We start from the raw sequence: 15,313 nt of genomic DNA on the forward strand, positions 1-15,313 counted from the left end.
GGGGGGGGGGGGGAAGGATATTCAGTGTAATAGAAGACGTTCAAGCATTCTTGAAGAAAAGACCAGAGTTGAATAGAAAATTTGACTTTCTAATACAAGAATCAAGAGAAGCATGAAAACATAAACAAGAAAGAGAAATTATAAGGGACTTATTAAAGTTGAAGCCTTTATAATCTTACATGGAAAGATGATATTTGTAAATCATGAGACGTTTCTCAGTATTAGGGTAGTTGGAGGAGAGAGAGAGATAGACAGATAAATTGGTAAATGGCACAGGGTGAGTTGAATATGAAAAATGGTATCTGAAAAATAAAATTAAGGGGTGAGATAGGAACATATTGGGAGAAGGATAAAGGGAGAGATAGAGTGTGGCAAATTATTTCACATAAAAGACAAGAGAAAGGTTTCACAATGGAGGGGAAGAAGGGGGAGATGAAAGGGAATGAGTGAACCTTACTCTCATCAGATTTGGCTTAAGGAGGGAATAACATTCACACTCAGTTGGGTATCTTACCCTATAGGAAAGCAGGATGGAAGGGGATAAAAGAGGGGGATGATAGAATGGAGGGCAGATTGGGGGAGGGGGTAGTCATAAGCAAGCACTTTTGAAAAGGGACAAGGTCAAAGGAGAAAATAGAATAAGTGGGGGGAGGAGGATAGGATGGAGGGAAATATAGCTAATCTTTCACAACATGACCATTATGGAAGTTTTGTTGTTGTTGTTTGCATAACTGCACATGTATAACCTATATTGAATTGCTTGCCTTCCCAGTGATGGTGGGTGGGGAGGAAAGAAGGGAGGGAATTTGGAACTCAAAGTTTTAAAAACAAATGTTAAAAAGAATGGTTTTTACATGCAACTGGGAAATAAGATATTCAGGCAATGGGGTATAGAAACCTATCTCACCCTACAAGGAAATAAGTGGGAAGGGATAAGAGGGGGAGGCATGATAGAAGAAGGGAGGGCACACTTGGGGAAAGAGTAGTCAGAATGCATGCCATCTTGGGGTAGGGGAGAAATAGGGAGAAAATGTGGAACTCAAAATCTTGTGGAAATGAATGTTGGAAACTAAAAATAAATTAATAATAAAAAAGAAAATGTGGAGTTTGAGACCAAGCACTGTCTTTTACCTCTTTTCCTGACATTTTTTTTAGCACAGTGCCTGTCACATGATAAGTGATTAGCAAATATTTTTATTGATTAATTAGAGTAGTTTTTCACATGAGTCCATCCTCTAGCTATATATGGATATTTGAAATAATTATTATTATTATTTTAAGATTTTCAAAGTGTTTTAAAAATATTACCTCATTTTTATCCTCACAGCAACACTTGAAGGTAGGTACTATTATTATATATTATATCTAAAATATTTATTATAATACCTATTATTATTATTATTCAGGAAACTGAAGCAGACAGAGGATGCATGACGTGCCCAGAGTCACACAGCCAGTAAATGTCTGAATCTGGATTTGATTCCAAGTCTAATGGCCATTTAGGTCTAGATACTGAATCCTAATTATTTCAAAATAACAGTCTAAGAGTGCTGAATCAATTAAAACAACAACAACAAAACATTTACTTGGAGTCAAAAAGGAAAGAGAATAAAACCTAAAATTACAGTCTCAACAACTACACTGTAAATGAGTCCAACCTCATACTTGTCTTCCTTCAGAATAGTCTAAATAGAAAAGTTCTCACTTGAATTCTCTTTCCTTGAAATTAAGACAAGATGCACATTTTCCTGGTTTTCTGTCTTTAAGTGCCTAGACATATCACTGTCAAACCATAGCAGCTTCCATTGCTCTCCTATATCAATTCCTTGTAGCTCAGGCTACAATCTGCTCTTGAGAACATCCTTGCTTCCATTTCTAGTCAACTGCATGACCCCTTTCTGTCATCTCTCATGGTTTTGTTTCCACTTCCTTTATTGCATCAATAGACATCCATAGTACATTTTTCAAGAGTCTAAATGTTCAACATGCTCAACCTCCTGTCTTCATCAAGCCCTCTAGATGCTCTCTTAATCTGTGGTGACAGTACGTCGCCACTGCTGTCATCAATGCCTTCTATCATCCCAATAATAAAATCACCTTTGGGGAGTTGAATTTTCATGATCTTCATAATATTTTTTCTTCTGCCTCAGTCATTGCCCTGTTAGAGAGAAGAACTCAGAAGTTCAGAACTAAGGGATCATTGATACAACTCTCACAGATGGAACATGTTATATTTTCAGTGTCAGCAGAGGCATAGGAAGGAGTCGCCAAATACATTTTATTTTGAAAAACATGGTGAGCCATATGAAATTAAGCCAAGGAATAGATAGTGCCCATATGGAAGAGATTTCCCATAATTCCATAAAATTGTCTTCATTCTTATGAAATTAACCGACCATGAATCATGGGGTGTTTTGCAACAAGATGAGAATAGTGTATGATACAATGAGGTACCAATGTCAGATTATCACTTGATTAATCTGAATTGGAAGGAGGATAAAGGGTAATGAAGGCTGACATGCCTTTTAAAATGAGATATAAAAGATTATTTAAAGAAAAAAAGAGGATGGTTGAATTTTAAGTAATTAAGAGAATAAAATTTTTTTCTCATGATTAAATCAAATTATCTAATTTGTCACTTTTCCAAACATGAAAAACAATGACAAGGAAATAAGCTGTCATTGGCCATGTTAGTCATTCAAGACAATATATAAAAGGTCTGTGGGACAAGGAGACTTTTATACTCAAATAACAACTCCCTCTCCTTGAAATCAACCCAGAATCTCAGTACATCAGCACCATGGTCAACTCCTGTTCTGGTTCCATCTGCTCTGACCTGGGCTGTGGCCAAGGCCTCTGTCAAGAGTCCTGTTGTGCTCCCAGATGCTGCCCCCAGAGCGCCTGCTGCCGCCCCAGCTGCAGTGTGTCCAATTGCTGCCGCCCTTCCTGCTGCCAGTCTAGTTGCTGTCTCCCCACCTGCTGCCAAACCACTTGTTGCCGCACAACTTGCTGCCGCCCCAGCTGCTGTGAGTTCAGCTGCTGCCAGCCTTGCTGCCGCCCCAGCTGTTGTCGTCCAGTCTGCTGCCAGACCTCGTGCTGCCGCCCTACCTGCTGCCAAACCACTTGTTGCCACACAACTTGCTGCCGTCCCACTTGTGTTTCCAGCTGCTGCCAGCCCTGCTGCCGCCCCACCTGTTGCCAGACCACCTGTTGTAGAACCACTTGCTGCCGCCCAAGCTGTTGCTGAGCACTCAAACCTGTATACATCTGTTCACTATCCTCACCCCATACCCTAAGTACATCATCAACCATCCTTCTGTACATTAGGATGTATAATCCTTTTTCAAATCATTCAACTCTGAGTTGAGTCACATGACTCAAATTAATTAAATTGAGTGCCAAATATTTCCTTCATTCTTGCCTTTCCCCATCTATTTAAAAAGCAAGATATGTGACTCAAATCATACATGTGAAAACATGCAACATATATTTCCATATTAACTATACTGCAAAATAAAACAAGGAAAATAAAGTGAAAAGGGTATACTTCCATCTGTACTCAGACCTCATCACTTCTCTCTTTGGAGGTGGATAGTATTTTTCATAAGTCCTTTGGAATTGTCTTTCATCATTGTATTGATCAAAGTAACTAAGTTTTTCAGACTTCATCCTTACAGTATATTTATTATTGTGTACAACATTCTCCTGGTTCTGATCACTTCCCCCATTTTTTCTGGAATCATCCTGCTCCTCATCTCTTTTAACACAATAGTATTCCATCGCAATCATATGCCACAATTTATTCAGCCATTCCCCAATTGTTGAGCATCCCCATAATTTCCAATTCTTCATCATCTAAAAAAAGAACTACTATAAATATTTTTGTACATATAGGTTGTTTTTCTCCCTTTTTTTCTGATCTCCCTGGGACACAGACTGGTATTTCTAAGTCGAAGAGTATGCATGATTTATAGTCCTTCTGGCATAATTATACATTGCTCTAAAAGAGGGCTTAGACCAGTTTACAACTCCATCAATCATTCATTAGTGTTCCTATTATTTCCACATCCCCTTTAGCATTTGTTATTTTCCTTTTCTATCATGTTAGCCAATTTTTAGGTGTAAATTGGAACCTCATAATTTTTATTTTAATTTCTCTAATTAGTAGTGATTTAAAACATTTTTCATATTATTATAGAGTTCTGTTTTCTTCTGAAAACTGCCCCCTCATATTGCTTATCCATTTATTAATTAGAAATGGATTTTATTTTTATGATTTTGAATCTTTGCTGCTCAGTCATTTCAATCATGTCTTACTTTTCATGACCCTGTTTGGAGTTTTCTTGGCAAAAAAAAATATTGAAATAGTTTTCCATTTCCTTTTCCAACTCATTTTACATATGAGGAAACTGAGGCAAACAGGGTTAAGTGACAACCCCCAGGCTCACACAGCCAATAAGTGTCTGAGGCAGGATTTCAACTCATGAGCATGGGTCTTCCCTAGTTCCAAACCCAGTGCTCTATCCACTGAACCACATACTACCTCTAAATTTGACTCAATTACATATATATCAGAGAAATGAAGACTATAAGAGAAATTTCCCATTAAAAAAATTTCTCCTTTTTCCTGCTTTCCTTATAATCTTGACTGCACTGGTTTAGTTTATGCAAATGTTTTTACTTTAGTGTAATAAAAATTGTCCATTTTACATTGTTTTGATACTATGTGTCTCCTGTTTGGTCTTAAATTTTTCCCTTTTACAAAATTCTGAGAGGCAAAATTTTTCAAGCTCTTTTTTTTTTAAAGCAATTGGGGTTAAGTAACTTGCTCAAGGTTACACGGCCAGTTATTTCTGGGTGTGGTGCTAAGTATCTGAGCCCGGATTCGATCCCCAGGTCATCCCAACACTTTACTTGCTGAGCCACCTAGCCACACCTAAGCAATTGGGGTTAAGTAACTTGCTCAAGGTTACACGGCCAGGTGTTTCTGGGTGGATGCTAAGTGTCTGAGCCCAGATTCGATCCCCAGGTCATCCCGACACTGGGGCCAGTGCTCTTACTCGCTGTGCTACCTGGCTGCCCAGGTATTAATCTTAATAGCTAAATTATGGACCCGTTTTGACCCTATCTTGGTATATGGTGTGAGATGTAAGTCTATGCTTAGTTTCTGCCAAACTGCTCTCCAGTTTTCCCAGCAATTTTTATCGAATTATGAGTCACTGCCCTAAAAGCCTGAATCTTTGGGTTTATCAAGCAAAAGATTATTATAGTCATTTACTACTATATATTCTGTATCCAATCTATGCTACTCATCCACCACTCTAATTTTTTGGGGTTTTTTTATAATTATCACTTTGTAATATAGTTTGAAATCTCATACTATGAGACCACCTTCTTTCACATTTTTTTTATTTATTCCCTTTATATTCTTGACCTTTTCTTGTTCCAGTTGATTTTTGTAATTACTATTTTCTAGCTGTGTAAAATGTCTTCTTGGTTGGTTGATTGTTATGGCACTGAGTAAGTAAATTAATTTAGGCAGAATTGTTATTCTATCATATTGGCTTGGCCTATTAATATTTGGAGCAAATAATATTTTTCCAATTGTTTAGATCTCTCTTTTTTCATGTAAAAGTGTTTTGTAATTGTGTTCTGATAGTTCCTGGGTTTGTCTTGGCAGATAGATCAACAAGTATTTTATATTGTCTTAAACATAAGCTCTCTTTCTCTCTCCTGTTGGACTTCGTTAATAAAATACAGAAATGCTGATAATTTATGTTGTTTTGTATCTTGCAAATTTGCAAAGTGTCTGATTAATTGTTTCAATTAGTCTTTTAGTGGATTTTTTATGATTAAGTATCCCTCATATTATCTGCAAAAAGTGAGAGTTTTGTTTTTCTCATTACCTATTCTAATTCATTCAATTTGTTTTTCTTGTCTTATTTTTATGGCTAGCATTCATAGTACAATATTCAATAATAATGGTGATAATGTGTTTTCTTGCTTCACCCCAATCTTCTGTTCTCAGCAATATTCATCCATTAAGAAGTAGAGGAATATGATAGATATTATACATATGCAGTCAATCAAAACAGAATTCCACAAAAAAAAAACATGTTGCAAAAAGGAAAAGCAAGAAAAATGAAGAAAGTAAAAAAAAAATTAGGTTTCAATCAGCACTCAGAGTTCATCAGGTCTCTCTCTGGAGGAAAATAGGATTTTTCATCGTGTCCTTTGGAACTGTTATGGATCATTGCATTTATCAGAGTAGCTAAATCTTTCACAGTCAATTATCATTACAGTATTGTTGTTAGAAATGTTTTGAGTTACAAAATTTCTCCCCGTTTTTCCCCTACCCACCGCCCCAAAATAGCAATCCCACAGGATATCCCCTCCTCCAATTTGCTCTCTCCCATATTTTCTCCCATAGCCCCTTCAATATTTCCAGTAGGACATGGTGGATCTTTATGCCCCAGTGACTGTATAACTTATTTCCCAATTACATGAAAAATAGTATTAATAATAGTATTATATATATATATGCATATATATGTGTGTGTGTGTGTGTGTATATATATATATATATATATATATATATATATATATATATATATGTTTAAGCATGTGATTTTAAAACTTTGAATTCCAGATTCATTCCCTTCCTCCCTTGTCACTTACCCTTACTGGGAAGAGAAGCAAATCAGTATAGGTTGTACATGTATAGCTAATGCAAAACATTACCATAGCAGATATATCTTAAAAGACTGAATATATTTCCCTCCCTACTTTACCACCTGCCACTTGTTCTATTCTCAACTTTGATCCCATCCCTTTTCAAAAGTGGGTGCTTCCAACTTCCCTACCCCACAGCTTGCCCTCCCTTCCATCATCCCCCCTCTCATCCCCTTCCCCCCTACTCTCCTGGAGGGTGAGATACCTTTTTAGTGTGTATTTCATTCCCTCCCTAAGCCAAATTCAATGAGAATAAGGTTGACCCATTCCCTTTTGCCTTCCTATTCTTCCCCTCCATTGTAGCCATTTTCCCTTGCCTCTTCTATATGAGATAGTTCACCCCATTCTGTGTCTCCCCAACTCCTCTCATTATATTCCTCTCTCACCTCTTAATTTCACCTTTTAAGTATCAGCCCTTCCTATTAAATTGGTCCTGTACCCTCTATCTATGTATACCAGTAAACATATATACACACATTCACATATGTATTCATATGCCCATATACCCTCATATATAGACATATATATTTCTATTCCCTTCAACTACTGCGAAAAGTTTCATAAGTTACAATTATTGTTTTCCATGTAGGAATGTTAATAGTTCAACCTTAATAAGTTCCTTATGATTTCTTTTCCCTATTTACCTTCTCATGCTTCTCTTGCTTCTTATATATGAATGTCAAATTTTCTATTCAACTCTGGTTTTTTCAACAAGAATTCTTGAAAGTCCTCTATTCCACTGAATGACCAAATTTTCCTCTGAAACATGATACTCAGTTTTACTTGTTAGTTGATTCTTGGTTTTAATCCCAGCTCCTTTGATCTCCGGAATATCATATTCCAAGCCCTTCTATCCTTCAGTGTAGAAGCTGCCATATCCTAAGTTATCCTGATTGTGTTTCCACAATATTCAAATTGTTTCTTCCTGGCTGCTTGTCATATTCTCTCCTTGATCTGGGAATTCAGGAACCTGGCTATAATATTCACAGGAGTTTTCTTTTGGGGATCTTTTTCGGGGGGGGGTGATTGGTGGATTCTTTCCACCTCTATTTTGCCCTCTGGTTCTAAAACATCAGGGTAGTTTTCCTTTAGAATTTCTTGGAGGATGATTTCTAGGTTCTTTCTTTGATCATGGCTTTCAGGTAGTCCAACAATTTTAAATGATCTCTCCTGGATCTATGTTCCAGGTCAGTGGTTTTTCCCATGAGATATTTCACATTGCCTTCTATTCTTTCATTTGTTTGGATCTGTTTAACAGCATCTTGATTTTTCATAAAGTCATTAGCTTCCATTTGCTCCTATCTTATCCTGAAGGTATGATTCTCCTCATTGAGCTTTTGAGGTTCTTTTTTCCATCTAGCAAATTTGGCTTTTCAAGGCATTCTTCTCCTCATTGCCTTTTTGAGCCTCTTTTGCCATTTGAATTATTCTGTTTTTTAAGGTGTTATTTTCCTCAGTCAGGCTATTGACTCTCATTTTGTAATTTTCTTGCATCATTATCATTTATCTTCCCAATTTTTCCACCACTTCTCTTATCTGCTTCTTAAGGTCCTCTATGGCCTGTAACCAGCTTGTATTTTTCTTGGCAGCTTTTGGTGCAGGAGTTCTGACTTCACTGTCTTCCTCCTGGTCCATGCTTTGCTCCTTTTTGTCCCCAAAATAGGATTCTAATGTTGTATTGCTTTCTTTGGTTTGCTTCCTTTTCCTGGTCATTTTGCCACTCAATTACTTGACTTTTGGGCTTTTTGCCACAGTAGGACTATGCCACCAGATGGGGGAGCTTCATTCTAAACTCTGGGGTTTTCTCAGCTGCTGGAGGTATTAGTTGGGTGCCCTCTCTGAAGCCTCCACAAGCTCTGACAAGCTTGGCACATACTCCAGGACCTCCAGCCTAGACCACAATTCAGGTCTAAGCAGGTTAAAGAAAGAGTGGTTACCCCTCGGACTGGTAGCTTGGTCCCCCTACACTCTTCAAGCCAGGAACTGAAGCTGCCACATGGCGGCAGTAGCTTCTCACCCCAGGAGCAAAAGCCAATGCACTCCCAACTACTGGGTCCCAAAATCCACACTGCACTTACCTCTCACTTTGCCCTTAACATCTATGTGTTGATAATTTTGGATCACCACAGCTGCTGTTGATCTGAGGTCCCTTCAGCCATCAGCTGGTCAGATCCGCCCTGGGGCTGAAACCTTTGCATGGGACTTGGCTCAGCTCCCAGAGCACTGTGCTGGCCGATTCCTGCCAGCCTGCCAGGCTGTCCTCAGTGGGGGCTTAGCTTCTCTGTGTCATTTTGTGGGTTCTGTTGCTCCAAAGTTTGTTGGAGTCCCCTTTTATTGGTGGTGGTGGGAGCAGGAGCCCCACGATGGTCCTGTTTCTACTCTGCCATCTTGACTCTGCCCCCAAAAATGAGAAAATATTTTCTAATAAGTCTCCTCCTTTGTTATTAATACTTTTATTTCATTTTTGATATAGGTAAATCAAGTTTTCTACCTTTTAAAAATTCAGGTTACGTTTTCTATTTTATTAATCCTTTTTAAATTTATGGCTTATCTATTTTATTAATGCCACCCCCCCCCCCCGGAACTAGCTTCTAGGATATTTTTTTCAATTTGTCTCTTTGATTTTCAGAATTGCTGTTTTTTGTGCTTATTTTAGGAGGTTGTTGCTTTTTTAAAAAAGGTAGAACATCCATTTTATCTTTCTCTGAGGGATTCAGCGATCTTGATGGACAGATAGCTCTTTACATGGGTTTTTGAGGGGATCTAGGGTCAGCCCCCACAGGTCTGAAAGAGGTGTGAGTTTCAGATCCTTTCATGAACTTATCTATTTTTAATTTTTTTTTGCCTTTACTCACCAGTTCTTTAATATTAAATAATTCAGTTTTCATATGTTTTAATACTTTTACTTTTTTTTTATTTCAATGTGGTCTGTAAAGGAATTATCCACTATTTCTGCATCCAGGTCAGGTGAAAAGCAGAAAGATGTCACACCACCAGAGCTATCTTCCTCCCTTTTTTCCTCTGGCCCCAGATCATTCACAACCCATTTTGGGTTCCTGGAATATTCACATAGCTTGGATAAGATAGGAATCATGAACATTATTCCTTGTGTCCAGATGAAAGATCACCGAGTTACTATTTTGCCTCTCCTGTACTCCTATGGTTCTGCCAGCTTTACTATCTTCCCTGATTCTATGGCCTTTAGAGGTGAGTTTTGCCATCTGGCCTATTGGTGCTATCTAAGGTGACTTTGCCACCCACCCTGACAATGAAATTGTAAGTCCACTCCAAGTATTTTCCATCTGCTCTAACATTGAATTTACTTTTATATGTCATTTCTCCAAATTAGAATATGAGCTCCTTAAAAGAAGGGGTTGCCTCATTTTTTTCTATTTGTACACTTAGCACTTAGCCCAACACTTGGCACATAGTAATATATGTATTTTTTCTTTCATTCTGAAGATCACCTGGTAACAGACACTGAGTTTCTTTCTCAAGCTGAACTGTCAAGCATGCAAGCTCTACTGCAAAGAGCTCAACTCTCATTAGCCAGCCACATTGTTCAAATGACAAATGTACATTTTCCTATCATATATGTGTAGATCCCCAGAAAGTATCTGCCAAAGTAAGTGAACTTGTCCACACCACTAAAAATTTCTCTATTAGCTGCAACTGATGGTTCCACATATAGACGGTGCAGTGCTGGCTGGTGGAGAACCTTTGAATTTCTTGGTTAATTAATAAGCCAAAATTAGCCCAAGCAATAGAGATTCAATCCATACTGTATTGCATCTTGGTCTCAGAGGCTGCATTGAGTGCACAATCATCTGCAACAAAACATTGCTCACCAACTCTCAAGTGAAATAATTTACCACCAATATGGTAGATGACTTCGATGCCATTTTCATCCTCATTGAAGGCATCCAAGAACATAATTAAAAACATCATGATAAAAAGCATAGGAACAAGCACACAGCCTTGTTTCTTTCCATTGAGGATTGGGAAAGTTCGAGAGTATCATACATTATCCAGAACCTGTGTAAGCATGCTGTCATGGAAATGTTATACAATACCGAGGAACTTCTCCAGGCAACCAAATTTTGCCATTATATTCCACAAGCCCTCATGACTTGGCAAAGGGCTTGGTCAGATCAATGACTTCTGGGTACAGACCTCCTGGCATTTCATCTGGAATTTTCCAGTGGCAAACCCTATATTGACTGTTCCTCCCCTTTCTGAAGCCACACTGACTCTCGGGTAGATGACCATCTTCCCGGTGAAGAATCAGCCTATTAAGGAAGACTCTGGCAAGAATCTTGCTAGAAATGACTAAGAAATGGCATACATCCCCTGTGATTATCAAAGAACAACCTATTTCCTTTTCTTTTATAGAGATGAACAATGGAAGCATCCTTGACCTTCTGGGGGATAATCTCCTCTTGCTATTATAAAATCCCAGAAGATTTCAGTAAGATTTTGTATGGGCAATGGACCCCTTGACTTATAAATATCAGCTAGAATAGACTCAACACTAGATATTTTGCCCCATGAGAAGAGTCTAATGGCATCCAAAACTTCTTCTATATTTCAGCTAGAGAGGATTGACTTCAACCTGAGGTATATGGTCAATGACTTCAGCATTGGTTGATGATGGTCTAATAAGAATATTATGGAAGGCTTCAGCCCATCTCTCAATGATTTTGTCCTTATCACTAATTGATGTGGCTCCATTAACTCTGAGTTGTTAAGATGCACCATATGTCTTTGATCCACAAAGTATTACCTAATATTTTACCTACTTATCAACTGTACCTCTCAAACATTCAGACCCATTAGCCTTGAATGAATGTATGTGAAAAGCAGAATGCTAAGATCTCAGAATGAAAATAGAAAACCAAGACAGTTTCATGTACTCAAGGGGCTCACTCACATTCTAATAGAGATAGAGAACACATGCAGGTTTAGGCTGCAAAAAATATTTAAAGGCTTCATGGTCCTTAGAATTCAGTATCAAATAAGACAATAATTCTCCCTATTTAATGCTATTTTCACTGGTAAAATCATTTTCATGATACTGAATTTTTCGATAGTGACAAGAACTGGATGTTAGTGGTGAGTTTTCTTTTTCAAGTCTTCAGTAGTTATGGATGCTGAGGCGGTCACCACTGCATTATTTATAGAGGAAGCTGCCAGATTTTATCTTCACAAGGATTGAATCCCTGGAAGATAAAAGCTTAGCTGAAAGGATGTTATGTAGTCTGGAGGGAGGGAGACTGCTATTCTTAGAGTTCTTGGGCTTAGGATTCTAGACATCAGAGTTCTAGGAAAGGTATTAGTTGAAGTGAGGGCAGTGATATTACTTACCTGGTACAGTCTCAGCCTACCTCCTCACCCTCCACAGAGTACTTTTCTGCTAGTCTGACTTACCTGACCTTTAAGTGGCATCTATTCACCCACTAATGACATAGCATACCTATCTTTCAGTCACACACATCAATCAAACACACTCATTCATCAACCATGCCAATCCTACAAATACTCCTATTCTCTGACCATGCATAACCTCCATTCAGGCCTACTAAATAGGATTTCCAGCAAGCTCACTCATTGAAAGAATTCTGGCTTGGCTGGATTGTTGCTCTGGCCCAGCATATCATTTTTTAAATATTAGTGCTACAGAAGTGTGTACTCTTCTACTCCTAGAAATTATAATTGATTAAAAAATCTTTTATGAGAGTAAAAGATCTACTTGTACAAAAATATTTATAGCTGCTCTTTTTGTGGTGGCTAAGAATTGGCAATTAAGCAGATGCCCTTCAATTGGGGAATGGTTGAACAAATTATGTTCTATAATTGTGATGGAATACTATTGTGCTATAAGAAATGATGAGCAGGATGCTCTCAGAAAAACCCTAGAAGACTTACATGAACTGATGCAAAGTGAAGTGGGCAGAACCAGGAGAACACAGTAAGAGCAATATTGTACAATGAAAATTTGTGAATGACTTGCCTATTCTCAACAATACAATGATCCAAGACATCCCCAAAGGACTCATGGTGGAACATTTTTGTTCATCTTCTTGTACAAAATGTCTAATATGGAAATATTTTATGTAATTGCTCATATATAACCTATATCAAATTGCTTAGTGCCTCAGGGAGGAGAAAGGGGAGGGAGGAATAGATGAAATTCAAAACTTAAAAAAATAAAATTATTTCAACATGTAATTGGGGGAAATAAAACATTATTTAAATAAAAAGAAGAACCTTTTAGTAATGCTCAAGAAATTATTGGCAAGGTGCATGATTTTCAATCTGAAAAAAGTGAAGTTTTATTAGGAAACATACAAGAAACAAGACACTATAAAATTATGAAGAAGAGATACTAGAGATGAAAATATGACCATTCTAAGGACTTGATGGCTTGATAAGTGAAATTTAAAGTTCTGCTTTGAAATTATTCTTGTTTTTGAATGTCTTGTTACGGTTCAGAATGGAAAATTAAAATATGTCAAAATTATAAGACATTCATAGCTGACACATTAAGCATTAAAATGTTCATGCCTATGAGACTGGAGAAAACATAAGATAATAGTTTTGCCAGATCCAGACAGAATAGAAGGGACTTAGTTTTCTGCATTGGTTGCAAGTGCATGAAGTTGTAATAAGATGTCATCAATAATCTTTACATGTTAGTAGTTCATCTGAGGAAATTATATTTGTCTGGAGAAGAATGGAGATAGTGAGCAGATATATGGAGAAATGGGGCACTCAGCAGCAGGAGGAGCCACAGCAGGTTGGGCGGCAGCAGGTGGTCTGGCAGCAGGTTGGTTTGCAGCAAACAGACTGGCAGCACCTTGGTCTGCAGCAGCAGCTTTGCTGGCAACAGCTGGATCCACAGAAACTGGGGCGGCAGCAGGGCTGGCAGCAATTAGACACACAGCAGCTGGGGCAACAGAAGGGCTGGCAGCAACTAGACCCACAGCAGCTGGGGCGGCAGCAGGGCTGGCAGCAGCTGGACCCACAGCAGCTGGGGCGGCAGCAGGTGGACACAATGCAGGTGGGCCTATAACAGTTAGCCCTGCAGCAGGTGCTCTGGTAGCAGGGAGGCCGGAAGCAGCAGGCAGTACGGCAGCAGGAGGGCTGGCAGCAGCCAGAGCCACAGCTCTGGCCAGAGCAGGTGGAGCCACAACAGGAGCTGACCATCGTATTGTTGAGTTGAGTTTCTGGGTTTGTTTCCAGGTGAGTGAGTGATGTGAATTTGAAAGTCTTGCAGCAACTTGAGCCTCTTATATACTATTTCTGAGTGACAACCATTATCACTAACAACTTATTTCCTTGTTATTGTTTAGCAAGATGGGAAATAAAGGTGCCCGTTAAATTATATAATTTGTGTTGATGATGGAAAAGAAGTTATTTCCTTCACCCTTTAGAATTCATTCAATGGCTGTATATGCCATTAAATTCACAATCCTGAATCACCTAGAGTATTGGACTTGGAAGTGGCCTGTGCCTAAATAAGGCTCTCCCCCCTTTATAGTATACATATAAAAATATCCAAAAAATAATACCCTGCATGGTAAACTTTTCTATTAAATCATTCTTTTTCTTTCAATTTATTTATGGAATTTTATCTCTGTTTACTATTTTTCTCTTTTCTTCAGCTATTAGTCCTGCTATGACAGAGAATCCCACACATCTTAATATTACTCTCTCCTGCCTATGTATCATCCTATGACTCATAGTGAAGTATTTTTAGGAAGTGTTCATGAGAGTAAGAAAGTGTGATTGGTAAGTAGCTTATTGATTCCATAACTAAACTGAATTCAGAAATAGATAAATCCTTGGTGGGCGACAAGTAGACTTAGGATCTAGTCTTTTGTGAATTATTAATGATAATGGAAAAATATGGCTTAGCTTAATTGATACACACATGTGCATGTGGGCATGTGTGCAAACACACATATACACATACATACAAATTACATATATATAGAGAGAGATACATATAAATATAGTCTCCTTTACTGATTACGTTCCCTACCTCTCCATTCTACCAATCACCTTCATTCTACCACACCAAAATGAGAATATATTTCTTGTTGTTTTCCCAGCCTCAAGATTCTTCCTCTACCTACACAGCTGTCAAGGTAATATTCCTAATGCACCGGTCTGACTATGGTCAAGGATTTTCAGGGCTTCCCTAATGCTTCTATTATAAAATATGAACTCTTCCCTTTGACATTTAATTCCTGTACAGTCCAACTCCAATTGAATTCCACATTCCTCCTCTTCATGTACCCAATATTGCATCTAAATTGACCTGCTTCCTTTTCGCCATAAATGACAGTCAGCTTTCTCCATAGGTGTCTTGGTGTAGGCTGTTTAATCCTCCTCCTGTGCCTGGAATGTTCTCCCTACTCACCTATGACTCACAGAATTCTTAGGTTTCTTGAACATACAAAGCAGGTACCATTTTCTATGGAAGACCTTTCCTGATCTGTCCAATGATCAACTAAATTATTAAGTATTATGAAAATTACTCACTATTATATGCATGATTCAGGTTAATTTTGAGAGA

At 38.2% G+C, this 15,313-nt stretch overlaps 2 protein-coding genes across 2 annotated transcripts; one reads left to right on the top strand and one right to left on the bottom strand.

Annotated features, from left to right (window-relative positions):
* The first annotated feature begins 2,800 nt into the window (after positions 1-2,800).
* Positions 2,801-3,247, top strand: LOC138150763 (keratin-associated protein 4-12-like). The gene has a single exon (XM_069074196.1). It carries the CDS (start codon positions 2,801-2,803, stop codon positions 3,245-3,247), a length of 447 nt encoding a protein of 148 aa, XP_068930297.1.
* Positions 3,248-13,503: 10,256 nt separating this feature from the next.
* LOC138150764 (keratin-associated protein 4-3-like) lies at positions 13,504-13,938 on the bottom strand. The gene has a single exon (XM_069074197.1). The coding sequence runs from the start codon at positions 13,936-13,938 to the stop codon at positions 13,504-13,506; it is 435 nt and encodes a 144-aa protein (XP_068930298.1).
* Between the last annotated feature and the right edge of the window lie 1,375 nt (positions 13,939-15,313).

Source organism: Petaurus breviceps, unplaced genomic scaffold, assembly GCF_028583685.1.
Source record: "Petaurus breviceps papuanus isolate PSGF00001 unplaced genomic scaffold, PetGlider_PUasm1.0 90887, whole genome shotgun sequence".
NCBI classification, from domain to species: Eukaryota; Metazoa; Chordata; class Mammalia; order Diprotodontia; family Petauridae; genus Petaurus; species Petaurus breviceps.

Bases quoted from the DNA above. Each gene is read 5' to 3' on its own strand.
- LOC138150764 (XM_069074197.1), bottom strand. From the start codon at position 13,938: ATGGTCAGCTCCTGTTGTGGCTCCACCTGCTCTGGCCAGAGCTGTGGC.
- LOC138150763 (XM_069074196.1), top strand. From the start codon at position 2,801: ATGGTCAACTCCTGTTCTGGTTCCATCTGCTCTGACCTGGGCTGTGGC.